Genomic DNA, 21,256 nt, shown 5'->3' on the forward strand with positions numbered 1-21,256 from the left:
TCTAGGTGGTTACAAAATTGGGACTAGACATAGAAATCCAGGAGATAACAAAGCAATGTCCCTTCTGCAGGTGTGTAGTAGTTGTGTGACAGGGCTGTAAAGTCTCTTGGGTGCTTAATCACTGCACTACCTTTTCTTCCAGATTGGGTGATCCTTCAGGCCCCATATTCTGCTGTGTTTGAAGGGGAAGCACTAACTCTCAGATGCCTTGGTTGGAAAGACTATAGCAATGTTAGATTTTACAAGGATGGACGACTGATAGACCAGAACAATCAGACTTTCTCCATTCCACATGTGGAAGTGATTGGTAACAGTGGCAAATATACTTGTTGGATGTACACAACCTTAATCTACGGCGATCGAGAATCTGCTGCAGTGCAAATTTCTGTGAAAGGTAAGGGCTCTAAGTCTTCTGTTTCTCCAGATAACACCAGTAATGCACGTCCTCTGTCACAGGCAGTAATTTTCTGTCCTTATGGAGAATCTAGGTCCAATTCAGAAAGCTATGTGAGCACGTGCATTGTTACCATGGTGGTGAAGGTAATGGAGGGATTGGTGGCACAATAATTGACAAGTGAAGAGTTATGCTAGCCCTTGCTCTCAGTAAAATACAGGCCAATGGCCCAGGCTAGGCCTCTTGAAATCCAAAAATCATCTCTGATACAAAATATATTTCACTGCAGCTCAAGCTGAAATGAGTTCCCAGAGAGCTAGGCTTGTAAAAATCAGAGATCACCTTTGACACAGTTACATTTCACTGTGGCAAGTGCTGAGATTAGGTAATTGAGAACTGGCAAGAGAGGGGGCATTTGCTCTGGGACTGGCACCTGCAAGACGTCATGAGCAAGAGTTGCTATGGTTATGTAGAGATAGTACTGGGTCAGCTGCACCCCGGGTGAGAACATCCAAAGGGGGGGGGGGGGCTAGAGGAAGGTTTGGGAAATATGAAGTCATTGTGATCAATTGATAAGGGCCGAAGAGCTCTGATGAGAAAACTGGGGTCCATTGGAATCAGTGGGATTGAAATAGTATATAAGGAGCAGTCTGAGGGGTATTAGATCAAGGGAGTAAAGGAGAAGGAAGGCTACAAGAGAAGACTCCAGAAGGCCAGAGAGAGAGAGAGGAAGTGTCATGTAATGCTGTTCCACTATGTGAATGCCTGATTTGCCTGTACTACCATTGGCAAGATTGTAATAAACTATCTTATTATATCTACTGTATACTGGGTTCCTTTCTAATTACAGACCTAGCTACAGCTTAGTCTGTGCAGAACTGTCATGAGCAGATACCAGGTTGGGGTGATTAAGTATCTAGAGGGGATATGTAGTTCCTTCCAGGCTAGTAGAAGGGCCATAGCTTCCGCTGCCCAGATAGAGATGGCAGACCTAGCAAATAAATACAAGTTATCTGTCTCTTCATGATACCCTGCATGAATCTCAATCGGGTTTTAGGAGGGACCACAGCACGGAGACAGTTTGGGCCATGTTGACATCTGGGCTTAGGCAATTACCATCTGAGTCCGACTTTGGACGTTTTGCTCAAAAAGTCCAGAATCAAAGTGGTGAATATAGTGATTTTCGAAACAGCAAAATGTCCTTTTATTTTTTTCAAAAATGGCCACTTGCTAGATGTTTTTTTGTGCTCTGTGCATTTATCTTTTTCGAAATAAACAAAAAAAAAGGCCAAAGGAAACACACACAAAATCAAGCAGCTTCCATCCCCCCGTCTCTTTTTCAGCCCCCATCCCCCACCCTCTTCTCACCAGTCTGTATCATTTACTCACCCTATCTCCAGTTTCTTTCAGGTCATCATCTTATCCATAATACTCTGGGGTCATGCAGAAAGCCACGAGGTAGACCTGCATGCCTACAACCGAGCATGTGGTTTGTACCACAAAATTAGCTAACACATATACAGCAGTGACGCTGTAAGCAATGAACATGTAAATTACTACTGTGTTGATAAAGCAGCTGAAACTACAGCACATTGTAAAATATCCCTTCTTCATGTCAAGTGCATGAGCGGTGACTGCACGCACTGACAGGAAGAGTGACATTTTAAAAATGCCATCAGGATGGCATTCTTCACCCCCCTCTAATTTGCTTTCTACATTAGCTTTGTCGCTGGTGTCTAGTGGCACCCCTTCTTCCCCCTGACCCGACCTGCATTAAAATAAGTACAAAAGTATTACCACACTGGGAAAGACCAAAGGCCCATCAAGCCCAGTATCCTGTTTCCAACAGTGGCCAATCCAGGTCACAAATACCTGGCAAGATCCCAAAAAAGTACAAAACATTTTATACTGCTTATTACAGAGTGGTGGAGTGGCCTAGTGGTTAGTGTGGTGGACTTTGGTCCTGGGGAACTGGGTTCAATTCCCACTGCAGGCACAGGCAGCTCCTTGTGACGCTGGGCAAGTCACTTAACCCTCTATTGCCTCAGGTACAAATAAGTACCTGTATATAATATGTAAGCTGCATTGAACCTGCTATGAGTGGGAAAGCGCAGGGTACAAATGTAATAAAAATAGTGGCCCAAGAGACAGGCAGAGCTCCAGAGTCTCAATGCGTGGATGAGACGATGGTGCAGGGAGGAGGGCTTTAGATTTGTTAGGAACTGGGCAACATTCTGGGGAAGGGGGAGCCTATTCCGAAAGGATGGGCTCCATCTTAACCAGAGTGGGACCAGGCTGCTGGCATCGGCGTTTAAGAAGGAGATAGAGCAGCTTTTAAACTAGAAATGGGGGGAAGGCCGACAGTCGCTCAAAAGAGCATGGTTCGGGATAAGGTATCTTTCAAAGATATCACCATAACAGGGAAGATAGAGTATCCTGATAGTGAGGTTGCAAAAGAGATTGTAGTAGATCGGGTATCTTTAAATAACAATAAAAATCAGACAAAAGATTGCCAATTAATACTGTCAAGTACTAAGCATGATGTACTTAGGAACAACAAACATAGTTTGAAATGTCTATATGCGAATGCCAGGAGCCTAAGAAATAAGATGGGGGAGTTAGAATATATTGCACTAAATGAAAAATTAGATATAATAGGCATCTCTGAGACCTGGTGGAAGGAGGATAACCAGTGGGACACTGTCATACCGGGGTACAAATTATATCGTAGTGATAGGGTGAATCGGATTGGTGGAGGGGTAGCATTGTATATTAACGAGAGCCTTGAATCAAATAGATTGAAAATTCTGCAGGAAGCAAAACACTCCTTGGAATCACTGTGGATTGAAATTCCATGTGCAAAGGGGAAAAGGATAGTGATAGGAGTGTACTACCGTCCGCCTGGCCAGGACGAACAGACGGATGCGGAAATGTTAAAGGAAACCAGGGACGCAAACAAACTGGGCAACACAATAATAATGGGGGATTTCAATTACCCGCATATAGACTGGGGTAATGTAACATCTGTACACGCAAGGGACATAAGATTTCTTGATGAAATCAAGGACAGCTTCATGGAACAGCTAGTTCAGGAGCCGACAAGAGAAGGAAAAATACTAGACTTAGTCCTTAGTGGTGCTCATGATCTAGTGCAGGGGGTAACGATACGAGGGCCGCTTGATAACAGTGATCATAATATGATCGGTTTTGATATTGGCATTGAAGGAAGTGAAACTAGGAAATCAAGTACGCTAGCGTTTAACTATAGAAAAGGTGATTACGACAAAATGAGAAAAATGGTGAAAAAAAGACTGAAAGGAGCAGCTCGCAGAGTAAAAAACTTGCATCAGGCGTGGATGCTGTTTAAAAACGCCATCCTGGAGGTTCAGGACAAATATATTCCACGTATTAGAAAAAAGGGAAAAAAGACTAAACGTCAGCCGGCGTGGCTAAACAGTAAGATAAAGGAAATCATTAGAGCCAAAAAACAATCCTTCAGAAAGTGGAGAAGAGAACCAACTGAAAGTAACAGGATAGATCATAAGGAATGCCAAGCCAAATGCAAAGCGGAGATAAGGAGGGCAAAAAAGGACTTTGAGAAGAAATTAGCGTTGGAAGCAAAAATACATAGTAAAAACTTTTTTAGATACATTAAAAGCAGGAAACCGGCCAAAGAGTCGGTTGGGCCGCTGGACGAAAATGGTGTTAAAGGGGCGATCAAGGAGGACAAAGCCGTAGCGGAGAAATTAAACGAATTCTTTGCTTCGGTCTTCACCGAGGAGGATTTGGGGGGGACACCGGTGCCGGAAAGAATATTTGAAGCGGGGGAATCGGAGAAACTAAACAAATTCTCTGTAACCTTGGAGGATGTAATGGGTCAGTTCAGCAAGCTGAAGAGTAGTAAATCACCGGGACCTGATGGTATTCATCCCAGAGTATTAATAGAACTAAAAAATGAACTTGCGGAGCTACTGTTAGAAATATGCAATCTGTCCCTAAAATCGAGTGTAATACCGGAAGACTGGAGGGTAGCCAATGTTACTCCGATTTTTAAGAAGGGTTCCAGAGGAGATCCGGGAAATTATAGACCGGTGAGTCTGACGTCGGTGCCGGGCAAGATGGTGGAGGCTATTATTAAGAATAAAATTGCAGAGCATATACAAAAACATGGACTGATGAGACAAAGTCAGCACGGATTTAGTGAAGGGAAGTCTTGCCTCACCAATCTAATGCATTTTTTTGAGGGGGTAAGCAAACATGTGGACAATGGGGAGCCGGTTGATATTGTATATCTGGATTTTCAGAAGGCGTTTGACAAAGTGCCGCACGAAAGACTCCTGAAGAAATTGCAGAGTCATGGAATCGGAGGTAGGGTATTATTATGGATTAAGAACTGGTTGAAAGATAGGAAGCAGAGAGTAGGATTGCGTGGCCAGTATTCTCAGTGGAGGAGGGTAGTTAGTGGGGTCCCGCAGGGGTCTGTGCTGGGTCCGTTGCTTTTTAATGTATTTATAAATGACCTAGAGATGGGAATAACTAGTGAGGTAATTAAATTCGCCGATGACACAAAATTATTCAGGGTCGTCAAGTCGCAGGAGGAATGTGAACGATTACAGGAGGACCTTGCGAGACTGGGAGAATGGGCGTGCAAGTGGCAGATGAAGTTCAATGTTGACAAGTGCAAAGTGATGCATGTGGGTAAGAGGAACCCGAATTATAGCTACGTCTTGCAAGGTTCCGCGTTAGGAGTTACGGATCAAGAAAGGGATCTGGGTGTCGTCGTCGATGATACGCTGAAACCTTCTGCTCAGTGTGCTGCTGCGGCTAGGAAAGCGAATAGAATGTTGGGTGTTATTAAGAAGGGTATGGAGTCCAGGTGTGCGGATGTTATAATGCCGTTGTATCGCTCCATGGTGCGACCGCACCTGGAGTATTGTGTTCAGTACTGGTCTCCGTATCTCAAAAAAGATATAGTAGAATTGGAAAAGGTACAGCGAAGGGCGACGAAAATGATAGTGGGGATGGGACGACTTTCCTATGAAGAGAGGCTGAGAAGGCTAGGGCTTTTCAGCTTGGAGAAGAGACGGCTGAGGGGAGATATGATAGAAGTGTATAAAATAATGAGTGGAATGGATCGGGTGGATGTGAAGCGACTGTTCACGCTATCCAAAAATACTAGGACTAGAGGGCATGAGTTGAAGCTACAGTGTGGTAAATTTAAAACGAATCGGAGAAAATTTTTCTTCACCCAACGTGTAATTAGACTCTGGAATTCATTGCCGGAGAACGTGGTACGGGCGGTTAGCTTGACGGAGTTTAAAAAGGGGTTAGATAGATTCCTAAAGGACAAGTCCATAGACCGCTATTAAATGGACTGGAAAAATTCCTCATTTTTAGGTACAACTTGTCTGGAATGTTTTTACGTTTGGGGAGCGTGCCAGGTGCCCTTGACCTGGATTGGCCACTGTCGGTGACAGGATGCTGGGCTAGATGGACCTTTGGTCTTTCCCAGTATGGCACTACTTATGTACTTATGTACTTATGACTTTTCCTTTAGGAAGCCATCCAAACCTTTTTTAAACTCTGCTATGCTAACCACCTTTACCACATTCCCTGGCAATGAATTCCAGAGTTTAATTACATGTTGAGTGAAGAAAAAGTTTCTCCGATTCGTTTAAAATTTACTACATTGTAACTTCATCGCATGCCCCCTAGTCCTAGTATTTGGAAAGCGTAAACAGACGCTTCACATCTACCCGTTCAACTCCACTCATTATTTTATAGACCTCTATCATATCTCCTCTCAGCCGCCTTTTCTCCAAGCTGATCTCCCAAGCTGCTGGAGGAGGACCCGCCACTACCTTGACCCCAGAAGTTTTATCAACTAGGGATATGCGGGCAAGTAAGCCTTCTTTCTCCTTTGATCTGGGACCTGCTCCCATTGGTGTCGGGGAATATAGAAAACTAGCTGTGGTGACTATGAAAGCCCTATGGGATGCCATAAAGAGACTGAACTCTTCCCTTCTCCAGGTAACTAACTCCTTTAGGGGAGAAGTTTCTGATTTAAAACAATCACATCAAACTTTGTCTGGGAAAATAGATCTACAAGAAGAAAAAGCTGAATTACTAGAAGGTGAGCTTAAAAAACTGCAGAGCTTTGCAACGACAGTCATTAAGGAGAGAGATATTCTAGCTAGGAAGCTTGAATATTTAGATAATCATGGGAGGAGGAATAGCCTGCAAATAGGTGGGAAAATGTGGGATACAAATGCAATAAATAAATACATAAACAAACAATAAACAAATAACCTGAAATTTCTAAACTTTCCTAAATCACCATTAATTCCTCCTATAGAAATGTTGAAAAGATATTTTGGAGAAATATTGGGCATTCCAGCTGAGGGTTTTCCATCCATAGTCATATATAAGTGGTATATAAGTGGAATCAGAACTCCAACCGTGAATCCTCAACCTGAATTAAATCTGACTGAATTCTTGGAGAGCTCTCTGGAAGTAGTTATTGAATGAAAAACTCTTCTAGTAACTTTTGCCGTACAACCAGACAGAAATAACATATTTCGATTATATTTCAGACACATGGGTGCATTGTTCTTTGGGGCTAAGGTTCAACTTTTATTTAGCTAAAGTCACGCAAAAAAGAAGGCAAGAATTATTTTTTATTAATTTAATTTATTTGTTACATTTGTATCCCACATTTTCCCACCTTTTTGCAGGCTCAATGTGGCTTACATATTACCATTAACGGCGTTAGCCAGTACCGGTCTGAACAAATACAAGGTATGAATGAATGCAAGGTGATATTTTGGTAGCTAAGGTACATGTTGGTAGGTAAATTGTGGGGAACTTAGAGGGGGAGGAAGGGAGGAAGAGTCAGGTAATGTCCATTACAGTCTTTGGTTATATTGTGTCGCAGGTGTCCAGGTATTTTTATGTTGGGTCGGTGGGGTATGCTCTTCTGAACAGGACTGTCTTTAGTGCTTTCCGGAAATTTAGGAGGTCTAGCGTAGTTTTTACTGCTTTTGGCAGTGCGTTCCATAATTGTGCGCTTAAGTAGGAAAAGCTGGATGCATAGGTGGATTTGTATTTGAGTCCTTTGTTACTTGGGTAGTGGAGGTTTAGGTAAGATCGTGCAGATCTTGTGGTATTTCTGGTTGGCAGGTTGATAAGGTCAATCATGAATCCAGGTGCCTCGCCGTAAATAATTTTATGAACAGTTGTGCAGATTTTGAAAGTGATACGTTCTTTGATTGGTAGCCAGTGCAGTTTTTCTTGGAGTGGTTTGGCGCTGTCAAAACACGTTTTTCCAAATATAAGCCTGGCTGCTGTGTTTTGGGCGGTCTGGAGTTTTTTTTAATGATTTGATCCTTGCATCCCACATAGATTCCATTACAGTAGTCTGCGTGGCTTAGTACCATTGATTGGGTTTAACATAGTAACATAGTAGATGACGGCAGAAAAAGACCTGCATGGTCCATCCAGTCTGCCCAACAAGACAACTCATGTGTGCTACTTTTGTGTATACCCTAGTTTGATTTGTACCTGTGCTCTTCAGGGCACAGACCGTATAAGTCTGCCCAGCACTAGCCCCGCCTCCCAACCACCAGCCCCGCCTCTCAACCACCGGCTCTGGCACAGACCATATAAGTCTGCCCAGCACTATCCCCGCCTCCCACCACCGGCTCTGCCACAGACTGTATAAGTCTGCCCAGCACTATCCCTGCCTCCCAACCACCAGCCCCACCTCCCAACCACCGGCTCTGGCACAGACCGTATAAGTCTGCCCAGCACTATCCCCGCCTCCCACCACCGGCTCTGGCACAGACCGTATAAGTCTGCCCAGCACTATCCCCGCCTCCCAACCACCAGCCCTGGCACAGACCGTATAAGTCTGCCCAGCACTATCCCCGCCTCCCAACCACCAGCCCCGCCTCCCAACCACCGGCTCTGGCACAGACCGTATAAGTCTGCCCAGCACTATCCCCGCCTCCCACCACCGGCTCTGGCACAGACCGTATAAGTCTGCCCAGCACTATCCCTGCCTCCCAACCTCCAGTCCCGCCTCCCACCACTGGCTCTGGCACAGACCGTATAAGTCTGCCCAGCACTATCCCCGCCTCCCAGCACCGGCTCTGGCACAGACAGTATAAGTCTGCCCAGCGCTATCCCTGCCTCCCAACCTCCAGTCCCGCCTCCCACCACTGGCTCTGGCACAGACCGTATAAGTCTGCCCAGCACTATCCCCACCTCCCAACCACCAGCCCCGCCTCCCAACCACCGGCTCTGGCACAGACCGTATAAGTCTGCCCAGCACTATCCCCGCCTCCCACCACCGGCTCTGGCACAGACTGTATAAGTCTGCCCAGCACTATCCCCGCCTCCCACCACCGGCTCTGGCACAGACCGTATAAGTCTGCCCAGCGCTATCCCTGCCTCCCAACCTCCAGTCCCGCCTCCCACCACTGGCTCTGGCACAGACCGTATAAGTCTGCCCAGCACTATCCCCGCCTCCAAACCACCAGCCCCGCCTCCCAACCACCGGCTCTGGCACAGACCGTATAAGTCTGCCCAGCACTATCCCCGCCTCCCACCACCGGCTCTGGCACAGACCGTATAAGTCTGCCCAGCACTATCCCCGCCTCCCACCACCGGCTCTGGCACAGACCGTATAAGTCTGCCCAGCACTATCCCCGCCTCCCAACCTCCAGCCCCGCCTCCCACTACCGGCTCTGCTATCCACTCGCTTTAGGTGGAACATTCGTACTAAAATTTGCTTGCAGATGCTTGGTGACCTTTAATTTGATAAATTATGTGTTTTTTGACTCAAAGAAATTTGCAGGAATTTGTAATATCCAAGGAAGGTGTAAGAGGTGCTTCCCTAAATGCTCCCACATGTTAATTATATGCTGGGCAAACTGGCTGCGAGTGTCGGCATTCCCCCGCTCTAATTGATTTGATTTATAAGTTCCTTATTTTTTATTTTCATTTTTTCCTTGTATCTTGTCTAATTATTGTGGACTAAGTTTGAAGGCAATTTTCTGCTTACCTTAAATTAAGGGTTAAAAAAATTATTTCCTATGTTTGTTATATTGCTGATATTTCAAATGCATTTATGTTATATGAATTTAATATTAAAACTTACAAATTAAAAAAAAAAAGGCAGGACCAATACCCACTCATTCCTGCCTCCTTGCTGCCAGTATGCCTTTTGCAGGGTCAGGTTAGGTACCACCATTTTTCAAGATGGTGGCATTGATACAGGAGCAAGTGGGCATTCTTCCTGCCTTTTAAAGGTTTGTTCTGTGGTGGTGGTGGTGGTAGTGTATGTGGGTGGCTTGGTTGCCACTAAACACCAGGGATTTTATTTTTAATGATGAGGTTGGGGGGAATGGGTTCAGGTCATGGGTAGGGAGAGGGAGAAGGTGCCGCTAGACATCAGGGATTTACTTTTAATTTCAGGGCAGTTGAGTGAGTTGGGTTGAGGAGGGAAGGGGTGCTGCTAGACACCAGGGTTTGCATTTTTATATTTGGGGGTAAGGGTTTTGGTCAGGGGGAGGAAGAGGGTGCCACTAGACATCAGGGAGGGCCAGTGCAGAAAGCTGTCTGGGGCAGGGGGGGGTGGTCAGGTTGTGGAGCATTAAAATTTCTTCATTAAGCCTTCTGTGCTGCCTTAGAGACCTGATTGTATATTTTTCGCATTAATTTGCTTGGTACGCATCAGCACAAAGCTGAAAGTTTTCACTGCATTGCTGCAAACTGATAGCCTCCTTTGCATGCATTTTAATCAGCTGTTTGCTGATATCAGCCACGGGATTTAATTCAGGCGCTGAACCCCTTCTACATCATTTGCCCCCATGAGCCCTTGTAAACTGTGCTCCTCCACCCATGGCAGCTTTCTGCATCAGCAACTCTGCCTCTCTCAAATGCCTTCCTGTCCCCAACAGTTTCCCTGTCTGATCCCCCACCCTGTCTCATCTCCCTTTGTCATTCTCTCTCCTAACCCTGAGTTTTCCCTTCTCATCCTAGTAGTCTATCGAAACTACTTTTCGATTATAGTTGAACTCTATATTAGAACTATTCATGCTTGGATGACAGCTAATTGTTTGTCCTTATGTTTAAGTAAAACCCACATTCTTTGGTTATCATGATTTGAATCTATGGACTATCCTAGGACTTTTCATTTTGAAGATGTACCTATTCCAATTTTACACAAAGTTAAAAGTCTAGCTGGCAGATATTTAAAACTATTTAACCAGCCAGGAATAGCTCCTGGCTGGTTAAATAGATTTAAGCCGGCAAAGCGCTAATATTCAGCATGAGATAGCCGTCTATCTTGGCTGAGTATTAGCACTTAGCGGCTAGCCCGGTCACCGGCTGTATTCATCGCTGACCGTCTAAGTTTTTCAGCGACCCATGTAAATAGCAGGTCTATGTTTGGCCGTTATAACTTAGCTGGCCAACCAATGAATATTGGCTTAACTGGCTGTTTTTTAGGAGCCAAAAAACCCTGGAAGTTCAATGCCGGTCGCTGGATACGGCCCCAGCATTGAATTTCTGGATTTGCCGCCGGGCTCCCTTCCGTGGTCTCAGTATCAGGCCCCTAGGAGTTTTACTTGATTCCTCTCTCTCTCTTTCAAACCCCAGATTTCTGTGGTTATAAAAAAAAAAAAAAAAAACAGGTTTTTTTCAAGATTAGAATGGTGTCTGGATCGAAGTGTCTCTTGTTTGCTGAGTATTTTCATGTGGTGATTCAGTTTGGTAATACCATATATGGATTACTTTTTATGCTTTGTTCTGTGGTCTTCATCATATTTCTTTGAAGGTTCAAGTTGCCGAGAATGCTGCTGCTTGTATGATATTTGGTGGGTCTAGGATATTACTCTCCCATTTTTGGGTGAATCCAGTTTACAGTTTTGGTTTTAGCTTTCAAAACTTTTGCATAGCAATGCATATTTGGGCATTGCAACATCTTTTCGAGTTTATTGCCTTCCAGATCTTTAAGATCTCAGGGTAAATGTTTGTTGAAAGTCCCCTCGCGTCACCATGTTCGTCTCAAGGAAGATCGAGCACGTATGTTTTTTTGTTGCAGGTCCATCTATGTGGAATAATCTTCCTCTGGAGTTGAGGCAAATGAATTCCTTACAATCCTCTAGGAAACAACTAAAGGTTTTTTTGTTTCAACAAGCCTTTGCTTGATATTTTGTTACATTGCTCTGTTTAGCTTTATTGTGGCATGAGGTTTAATGGCTGAAAAGTTGTTAGTTTGATAGTTTGTTTTAAAAATGTTATGATGTTTTGTAATGTCATAGTTTTTATGCTTTAATTGTGTATATGAGGTTGTAACTCGCTTAGATTTTCTTGGTAATGCGGGATGTTAATTTCTTAACTAATTAAGGGCCCTGTTTATTAAGGTACACTAACGTTTTTAGCACGTGCTAAGCATTAGCACCAGTGGCGTAGCCACGTGGGGCCCCCCTGCCGACGACCCTCTCGACCCCCCCCCCCCCCCCCCCCCCGTGCAGGACGTCAGACTCACAGAAACAGAACGAAGCCTTGCAAAGTCGGTGGTGGTGGTGGTGGTGGCGGCCGCGGGGGGAGGGGCTAAAATGTGCCCCCTCAACTCGGGCTCTGGACCCCCCTCCCGCCGAAGTCTGGCTTCGCCCCTAATTAGCACTCACTAACCGTGTAGACTCCCATAAGAATATTATGGGCATCTACACAGTTAGCACGCGCTATGCTTAGTAAACAAGGCCCTAAATAAATAAAATAGTCTTGACCCTCATCCCACTCCTCTAGCTGTCCTTACAGGCTGTCACCCACCTGGAGCTCCCTGGCCCTTCTTCCCATCCCTTCCTTACCTTGCATTCTGCTGCTTTGCACTGCACATCTTTGGGTGAGCCACATAGTGTAGGAACTCTTACTCTGGTCTCAACATGTGAAGTTTTGTGAGACCTGTGAAGGACTTCCTGCATCGGGAAAGCCATGTGATGCAGACAGGAAGATTGTTTCTGTTTCAGTGGCAGCAGCAGAAAAATCCCAGAGTCCATGGGAGGGAAGGAGGGGAGCTGTACAACATACACTGCCAATGATGCACTGCTATTTCTTCAGTAAATACTCCAATTTAAGCAAACAGAAAATAAATTATAAAAAGAAAAAGGAAAAAACAAACATCTTAAACACTAACCAGTCAATATTCAGCCAATGGCAGTCAGCGTTTTTTAATGAGTTGATTACCTTGTACAGAATTAGACTCGGATATTCAATAGTGGGCCATGTCTGGGCACCAACATTGAATATCCAGGACTAACCAGGAAGAGTTTGATGCCGGAGCTTATGCAGGTCCTGGACGATACTCGGTCAGAACCCCCATAAGACATTTATGCGGGTCCTGCCTGTATTCGGCCACAATCTGCATAATAAGAGTAAGTGCCAGTCTGATTGGTCTGAAATTCCCTTATTCCCATCCCAGTTTCCCCCCCCCCCCCCATGAATCTGAACCCCCCCCCAGTCCTTTACATATACTGTGAGACTAACTCCAGGGACACCACCATTTCGATTGCTGGAGCTGAAGGGGTAGGAGTGACACTGTTAGACGTGCCTATGCTCCTTTGTGAATGCCCCCCCCCCTTGAATTTACACACCATGCCATTTGCAAACATAATTACAGAATACTGCTTAGCTATGCTGCTACTATGTGTGCACGTAAGTGTATACGTATCCACGTGGATGGTAGTATTCAATACATTTAAGTACACAAATGGCACTTGATGACTTGTTTGCCTCTTTGTAGATGATACTAAACTCTGCAACAGGGTGGACACCCTGGAGGGTGTGAATGACATGAGGAAGGACCTAGCAAAGCTAGAGGAATGGATTGATATTTGGCAACTAAGGTTTAATCCCCAAAAATGCAGGGTCATGCACTTGGGTCGCAAAAATCTGAGGGAACGGTACAGTATAGGGGGTGTAGTGCTTCAGTTTTTGAAGGAAGAGCAGGACTTGGGGGTGATTGTGTCTGATGACCTTAAAGCTTTCAAACAGGTAGAAAAAGTGACGGCCAAAGCCAGAAGGATGCTTGGGTGCATAAAGAGAGGCATGACCACCAGGAAAAAGGAGGTGATAGTGCCCTTGTATAAGTCTCTGGTGACATTTGGAGTACTGTGTGCAGTTCTGGAGACCACACCTACGGAAAGATATAAACAGGATGGAGTCAGTCCAGAGGGCGGCTACGAAATTAGTAAGCGGTCTTGAATGCAAAAATTATAGGGACAGACTTATGAACCTCAACATGTATACGCTGGAAGAGAGGAGGGAGAGAGGAGACATGATAGAAACGCTTAAATATCTCAAGGGCATTTATGTACAGGAAGAGAGCCTTTTTCAAATGAAGGAGAGCTCTGGAATGAGGGGGCATATGACAAAGTTAAGAGGGAATAGGCTTAGGAGTAACCTAAGGAAGTATTATTTCACAGAAAGGGTGGTGGAGGCGTGGAATGGCCTCCCGGTGGAGGTGGTGGAGTCGAGGACTGTTCCAGAATATTAAAAGGCATGGGATAAGCATGTGGGATCGCTTAGGAACAGGTAGAATTGGGGGTTACAGAGGATGGGCAGACTGGATGGGTCATATGCCCTTTATCTGCTGTCATGTTTCTATGTTATAGAATGAGAGTCTATGCATTTTTTTTTTGACTGCTGGGGATTGATTCTCACTTGGAATCTTTTTTTTACGCTACAAGTGAGTAAAAAATATTTTAAGTTACTTAGAGGGGCATAATCGAACAGAAACGCCTATCTCCATGGGCGTTTATCTCCGAGAACGGGTCCGTGAAGGGGCGGAGTGAACCGTATGTTCAAAAAAAAAAAAATAGACGCCCATGGTTTATTCGCCAAGGTGTGAGCTGGGCGTTTTTGCTTTTCACCGATAATGGAAAATGAAATCGCCCAGCTCAAAAACGAATACATCCAAGGCATTTGTTCGTGGGAGGGGCCAGGATTCATAGTGCACTGGTCCCCCTCACATGCCAGGACACCAACCGGGCACCCTAGGGGGCACTTTTACAAAAACAAAAAAAAAGGTAAAAGAGCTCCCAGGTGCATAGCACCCTTCCCTTGGGTGTTGAGCCCCCCAAATCCCCCTCAAAACCCACTGCCCACAAGTCTACACCAGTACTATAGCCCTAAGCGGTGAAGGGGGGCACCTACATGTGGGTACAGGGGGTTTGGGGGGGTTGGACGACTAGTAGCATTAAGCAGCACAATTGTAACAGGTAGGGGGGGGATGGGCCTGGGTCCACCTGCCTGACGTCCACTGCACCCCCTAACAACTGCTCCAGGGACCTGCATACTGCTGCTTGGGAGGAGGGTATGACATTTGAGGGTGAAAGTAAAAAGTTGTGAAACATCATTTGTTGTGGTGGGAGGGGGTTAGTGACCACTGGGGGAGTCAGGGGAGGTCATCCCCGACTCCCTCTGGGGGTCATCTGGTCATTTAGGGCACTTTTTGGGGCCTTATTCGTCAAAAAACAGGGTCTAGGAAAAGTGCCCTAAATTCTAGCTACAAACGCATCCATTATCGGCGAAGGGCGCCCATCTCTGTTCGGGTGATAACCACGCCCCAGTTCCGCCTTCACCACGCCTCCGACACTCCCCCGTCAACTTTGTCCGCATCCGCGACGGAGTGCAGTTGAAAGCGTCCAAAGTTCGGCTTTCGATTATGCCGCTTTATTTGTTTTTGTGAGAAGAACGCCCATCTCCCGATTTAGGTCGGAACTTGGGCGTTATTCTCGTTCGATTATAAGCTGGATAATCACCTACTATACTTCAAGAATAATCTTTTCAAGGAAAACAAAAGGAAGTTACAGGAGGCTAATGCTATTGTTTGTATTTCTTTGCTGTTGTAGAACTGTTTTCACGTCCAGTATTAGAGATCAAGCCTTCAGCCCGGCCTGTGGAAGGATCTTCATTCTCACTGCTGTGTAAAACTGAGCTCGCTGCCCAGAGACGGTACACAAAGCTGCTCTTCACTTTTCACAAAGACAGGCAGGTCCTGGTTGAGAAGAGTGATTCTCCTGAATACAACATCACAGAGGCACAATTGGAAAACTCAGGGGAATATTATTGTCAGGTCGAGACTGAAAATCTGAAGTTAAGAAAGTCAAGCGATCCGTTGCAGATCCATGTGCAGCGTAAGTATCAAGTTGGCTTATTCACCCCTGTCTGCTTCTATCACAAGGCACCATCCTGATGAAAAAGCTGAAATCTCAAGGCCTCTGTGTAAACTCCTATCTACCTCATACCTGTCCAGAGACTCTCACCTACCATCGGATCCTTTCTACAGGGTGAAGCAAAAAAAAGTAACCTCCCAGAGGTTTTTGCCATTTTCTTTGTTACATTTGTACCCTGCGCTTTCCCACTCATGACAGGCTCAATGCGGCTGACATGGGGCAATGGAGGGTTAAGTGACTTGCCCAGAGTCACAAGGAGCTGCCTGTGCCTGAAGTGGGAATCGAACTCAGTTCCTCAGGACCAAAGTCCACCACCCTAACCACTAGGCCACTCCTCCACTGTTGCTACTATTTGAGATTCTACATGGAATGTTGCTATTCCACTAGCAACATTCCATGTAGAAGTCGGCCCTTGCAGATCGCCAATATGGCCGCGCAGGCTTCTGCTTCTGCTTCTGTGAGTCTGACGTCCTGCATGTAGACTCACAGAAACAGAAGCCTGCGCAGCCTTCTACATGGAATGTTGCTAGTGGAATAGCAACATTCCATGTAGAATCTCCAATAGTAGTAGCAACATTCCACGTAGAATCTCCAATAGTAGCAACATTCCATGTAGAATCTCCGATAGTATCTATTTTATTTTTGTTACATTTGTACCCTGCGCTTTCCCACTCATGGCAGGCTCAATGCGGCTTACATGGGGCAATGGAGGGTTAAGTGACTTGCCCAGAGTCACAAGGAGCTGCCTGTGCCTGAAGTGGGAATCGAACTCAGTTCCTCAGGACCAAAGGCCACCACCCTAACCACTAGGCCACTCCTCAGCAACTGCTTTGAATTTCAACAAGAAATTTTACGTACTTATTTAGTCATCATACAAACGTATTACTACTGAACATTTAATTATCTTAAGCTATGTTGATGATACTGACATTTTAGCGGTACTACCTAGTGAGTTTTGCACGTTAAAAATGTTCAAGCTGAAACACAGTAAAATAACGTCATTCAAACGATACAGTTAACAATGTGTCAGAATTTCGCAGTCACTATGAATGCTCAAAGCATCCCCCCCCCCCCCCACACTTTAACACAGGCCTTTAATAACTTTGTGAAGTTCTTTTTTTTATTATTGCAATTAAAATAAAAAAAACTTACAAGGAATCAATGACTTTTGTAGAACTACAGGCAATATAAAAGTAAATAACATCAGGGACGTAGCCAGATGGATAATTTTGGGTAGGCCTGAGCCCAAGGTGGATGGGCATGGAATTTGTCTCCCCTTCCCCTCCCTGGCTCCACTCTCCACCCTTTCCCACCCACCCACCTGCCAACCCATAATATTAAATACTTGAGATGATAAGGATCTCCAAACCCCACCAGCTGGGCCAATGTCAGCGTCAGCTCGAGGCAAGTGCTGGCTGCCCAAGGAGGAGAAAATCTTAAGTTGGCAAGGTTTAGGGATCCCAGTCAGCCACAGTAACTGCCTCAATTTTGAGTGGGCCTGAGTCCAAGATGGGTGGGCTCCGGCCCACCCAGGCCCACCTGTAGCTACGCCACTAAATAACATTACTCTCAATCATAATAATTAACTCTTATTTGAAGGAAAATAAGCATATACCCTAGTCCACAATATTGTGGAGAGAAGTAGAAACTCAAAGGAAACCAAGACAAAATAAACTACCAGTAACATGACAATAAGGCTAATAGGCAGCGTAGAACATCTTCAATCTATAAAAAAAGCGATATTCTCAACCCTAACCGAAGAACAGCCTTGTTGATTGGTCCCTGTGGCAGGCTATCCCAGATTATCTGCAGCGCTTCCTTAAATTCAGCAAATATTTGCGGCTTTGGGTGGGGCTTGTGATAGGCCTCCCCCAACATTGCTCCCCAGACAAAAGTCTATGTCACTGTGACAACATTAACAGTAAGCTGGTACCCCTTTTTAAAAGGTAATAGTAGTTTTACAGTGCAAACCTTTTTTTAACACGCAAAATCTCTGACAGTAACACTAATACGTCTGTAACTTCGCTGTGTTTAAAGATAATCTCATTCCACTCAGCACATAAACGTAGATAGTAACAACAAATAAAAGTGTAAAATTTCACCTTGCAATTCCAAGCAGTTGCTGAGAAAACAGCAAAAAAACTCTAGGGGGTTACTTTTTTTTGCCTCACTCTGTAGATTATACTTCTAAATCTTCCTGAGGTCAAAGTTATGATTGACACTTTTTGCCATTCCCGTTGAGTCTGTGCCACTACAATTTGGAAAAGTCATGAGGCTGCACACTTCAATACTGATCCTTACACCCAGAAAATAAATCAGCTCTTTGTACTTTAAAGGGAACCTGGAGAATAGATTATAAGGTCATGCATAGATAGATAGATGCTGTATTTGTATCTCAGCCCTTCAAAGTCATGCAGAGATAGGTAGGTGCTGTTGAGGCCCAGGATTCATATCCACATTTCATTCATGGTCCTGTATACTTTATCTCAGCCCTTTTGCACCCTCACATTTGGTTCCCCTAATGGTCAATTCAGCTTGTTCTTTGACATCAACTGCTGTTTAATGTCCTGAATTTGATTCTTCCTCATTGACCCTCTAAACACGTCTATTTGCATGGGTATTATGCATTCCTGCCAGCAAATGAGTAAGAACCACTGGTTTATTCTGTTTCCCTATAAAGCATCCCGTATAGCCCACAGCGAGACAGTATTTCTCAGTTTCCAGGCGATGGTAGATGGGGTACCCTGTGCAACCTGGATCTGGTCTAGTAGGCCATGGGTAAGAGAGCTACCCTGACATTTTTAATTTCTGTGGCAGTGAATTAGGAGCATTTAAAAAAAATAAATAATCCTATATAATAAAACGCACCTCCAACATTCTGAAGCTGACTGCATGGCTGAGGCATTCCTGCTCTCTGTATCCATCTCCTGAATTGACATCACATACTTCCGCGTTCGTCACAAGCAGAAGTGACTAACCACACGAGGTTTCTCGGCTTCAGAATGTGGGAGGTGCATTATATTAAATAGGATTGGTCAGTTCCTTGAAGCACAGCCAGAGCTCAGCGTCCTGCACAGTAACGCTCAGACACCAGAGAGAGAGGGGGGAGGGGGGCCTGACACCAGAGAGGGGGGAGGTATCTCTGTCACACACACACTCTCTCTCTCTCTCACACTCTCTCTCTCACAGTGAATGTCTTTCTCTCTCTCACTCTCACACACTGTCTCTCACACACTCTATGTCTCACACTGTATCACATTCACTCTCTATGTGTCACACAGTCACTCACACACTCTCTTGGTCTCATACACTCAGTCTCACAGAGAGTCTGTGTCTCACACATACTCTCTCTCTCGCACACACTGTATCTGTGGGAAACACACTCTCTCTCTCACACTGTGTCTCACATACGCACTTGCACACACTCTCATTCTCACACACACACTCTCTCTCACAGACACATTCGCACCCAGACTCACTCTCTCTCTCTCACACACTCGCACATTCACTCTCTCTCTCACACACAGTCACTCTCACATAAGCTCTCTCAAACATACACACTCCGAGGAAAACCTTGTTAGTGCCCGTTTCATTTGTGTCAGAAACGGGCCTTTTTTTTACTAGTAATAGTAATAATAATAAAAAAGAAGAAAAACATTAACAGGCTAGGACTCCACAGAGCCTTGAGGTTCTACACCTTGTTATTCCAGGTCTCTCCCCTCCTCCCCCCAAATTTTTAGACAGACTGCCTTGTGAGGAGGAGGATTCATTGCTTGTGGCTCGACCTCCCTCCCCTACTTTGGGAGGAGGACCTTGAGAACCTGATAAGGAACAAGGAACAAGAGAGCTGCTAGAATAAGACATGGAACAGAGCCTATCAGAGATCTAGGTGGCGGGCTGACGCCGACAATGAACACAGTTTGGAGTATCTGGGTGTTGGAGGGGGAAACGTCAGAGAGCAGTGCCTAAGAACTGCATATATGGAGTGAGCCCCACTAAGATCAGGCCAGCAGAGATCACCGTTTCTACCATGGCACATGGTGGCATAGTGTGAGTGCGTCTGGCGCTAACCTTCCTATGGCGGCCACTGCTTAAGAGGTTTGCTTGGCGCTGTTCATGTGAGAAACTGCCAGTGTGGATTTCAGCACTCAGGCTTTGGAGTGAGAGATGCTGCCCGACATAGGGAATACTATGAAAAGATTGGAGGCCTGATTGTGGTGCGAACCACTGCCATTATGTCTGCATTGGGAAGAGGCATAGGGTCAAGGGGAATGTCCACCAGTTGAAGCTCCCATGGATAAATTAGCCCAGAGTTTGCCCTGCTTAAGCACAGGCTATCTGTTTGAAAAAGGGGCTCGGCTGGGTGGACTTGGCTACGTACACATAGGAAAGGGGTGGGCGTTAGTAACTAAGAGGACTAGGCTTTCTATTACAAGAGATCAAACATAGAGTTTTAAATTTCATCCTGTATTGTACTGGTAGCCAATGAAGTTTTTACAAAAATGGTGTGATATGGTCACATTGCTTGCAAGTCTTTCTGCTGCTTTCTGAATCAACTGGAGCTGGTGCAGGCCCTTTGTAGTCAGGCCATTGTATAGTGCATTACAGTAATCCAGTCTTGATGTTATCATGGCATGCACAACTGGGATAAGATTTACCTTATCAATGTAAGGAGAGAGGCAGCGTGGCTGTCACTCTTGAAGGTTGTTTGGATTTGGGGAATCAAAGCAAGTGTTGAATCTAACTGTATTCCAAGGTTCCTGACTTGTGATTTGAGGGGGAGTTTGTACTTCCCAAAAGGGGTGCAAGGGGACCTGGATTTTTTTCCAAAGATGTTCAGCTCTCTGGGCTGTGTCCCTAGTGGGCTCACGAGCTAAGTTGTGTATCTGGGGCAATGGAGGGTTGATTTGTGGTGCCAAAAAAATAAAAAGAAGGGCTTGTTTTGGCCCATTTTAGATTTAAATCAAGTTGACAAGGTGCTGCTGGTCCCAAGTTTTCAGCATGGAGATGATAGTGGCAGAGCACCACCAGGAAGGGGTTTTGGCATCACTCGACCTAATGGAAATTTAATTGCATGTTTCCATTCAGCCAGAGCACCAGCAGTTTTGCTTTGCTTAAACAGAATTTCCAATTTTGCCAGCTGCCATTTGGTTGGCCACTGCTTCTCTAGCATTTTCCAAGATGATGGCAGCAATGGCTGCCACCTTTGTGTGTGTGTGTGTGGGGGGGGGGGGGGTTAGGGGAGAGGGGAGTGTTCATACACCCTTACCTAGGCAGTTAGTTGATCCAAGCAAGTTGCACCATGAGATCATAGAAGTCATGGTTCAAGTGTTTCAGCTCCTGTGGGAGTTAGGATAGATGGCCAACATAAACAAAAGCAAGTTAGTTATAGCCCAGAGAGTACTTGGGGGGGGGGGGGGGGGGGGGCTCATTTCAATGCTGAGAAAGGGAAAGTGTTTGTGACAGAAAAGAGAGCCCAGAAGCTGCAGCAGCAGATCAGGAGCCTGCTCAAGTGGCCAAAGCCCAAGGCCTGGGATTATCTTCAGGTACTGGGATCAATGGCAGTGATATTGGAATTTTTTTTCTAGTAGTACAGGGTTCACATGAACCTGTTACAGAG

General features: G+C 45.3%; 1 protein-coding gene across 2 annotated transcripts in view; it reads left to right on the forward strand.

The window, feature by feature from the left end:
• The window catches only part of LOC115457848 (Fc receptor-like protein 3), a 100,315-nt gene that overhangs the window by 13,957 nt on the left and 65,102 nt on the right, over positions 1-21,256 (forward strand). For both annotated transcript variants that reach the window (XM_030187501.1, XM_030187502.1), the window contains exons 4-5: positions 143-394; positions 15,313-15,597. In XM_030187501.1, the coding sequence (XP_030043361.1) occupies positions 143-394; positions 15,313-15,597 (537 nt within the window). The remainder of the gene's footprint in view (positions 1-142; positions 395-15,312; positions 15,598-21,256) is intronic.

The sequence above is a fragment of the Microcaecilia unicolor genome, chromosome 14 (assembly GCF_901765095.1).
Source record: "Microcaecilia unicolor chromosome 14, aMicUni1.1, whole genome shotgun sequence".
Classification (NCBI taxonomy): domain Eukaryota; kingdom Metazoa; phylum Chordata; class Amphibia; order Gymnophiona; family Siphonopidae; genus Microcaecilia; species Microcaecilia unicolor.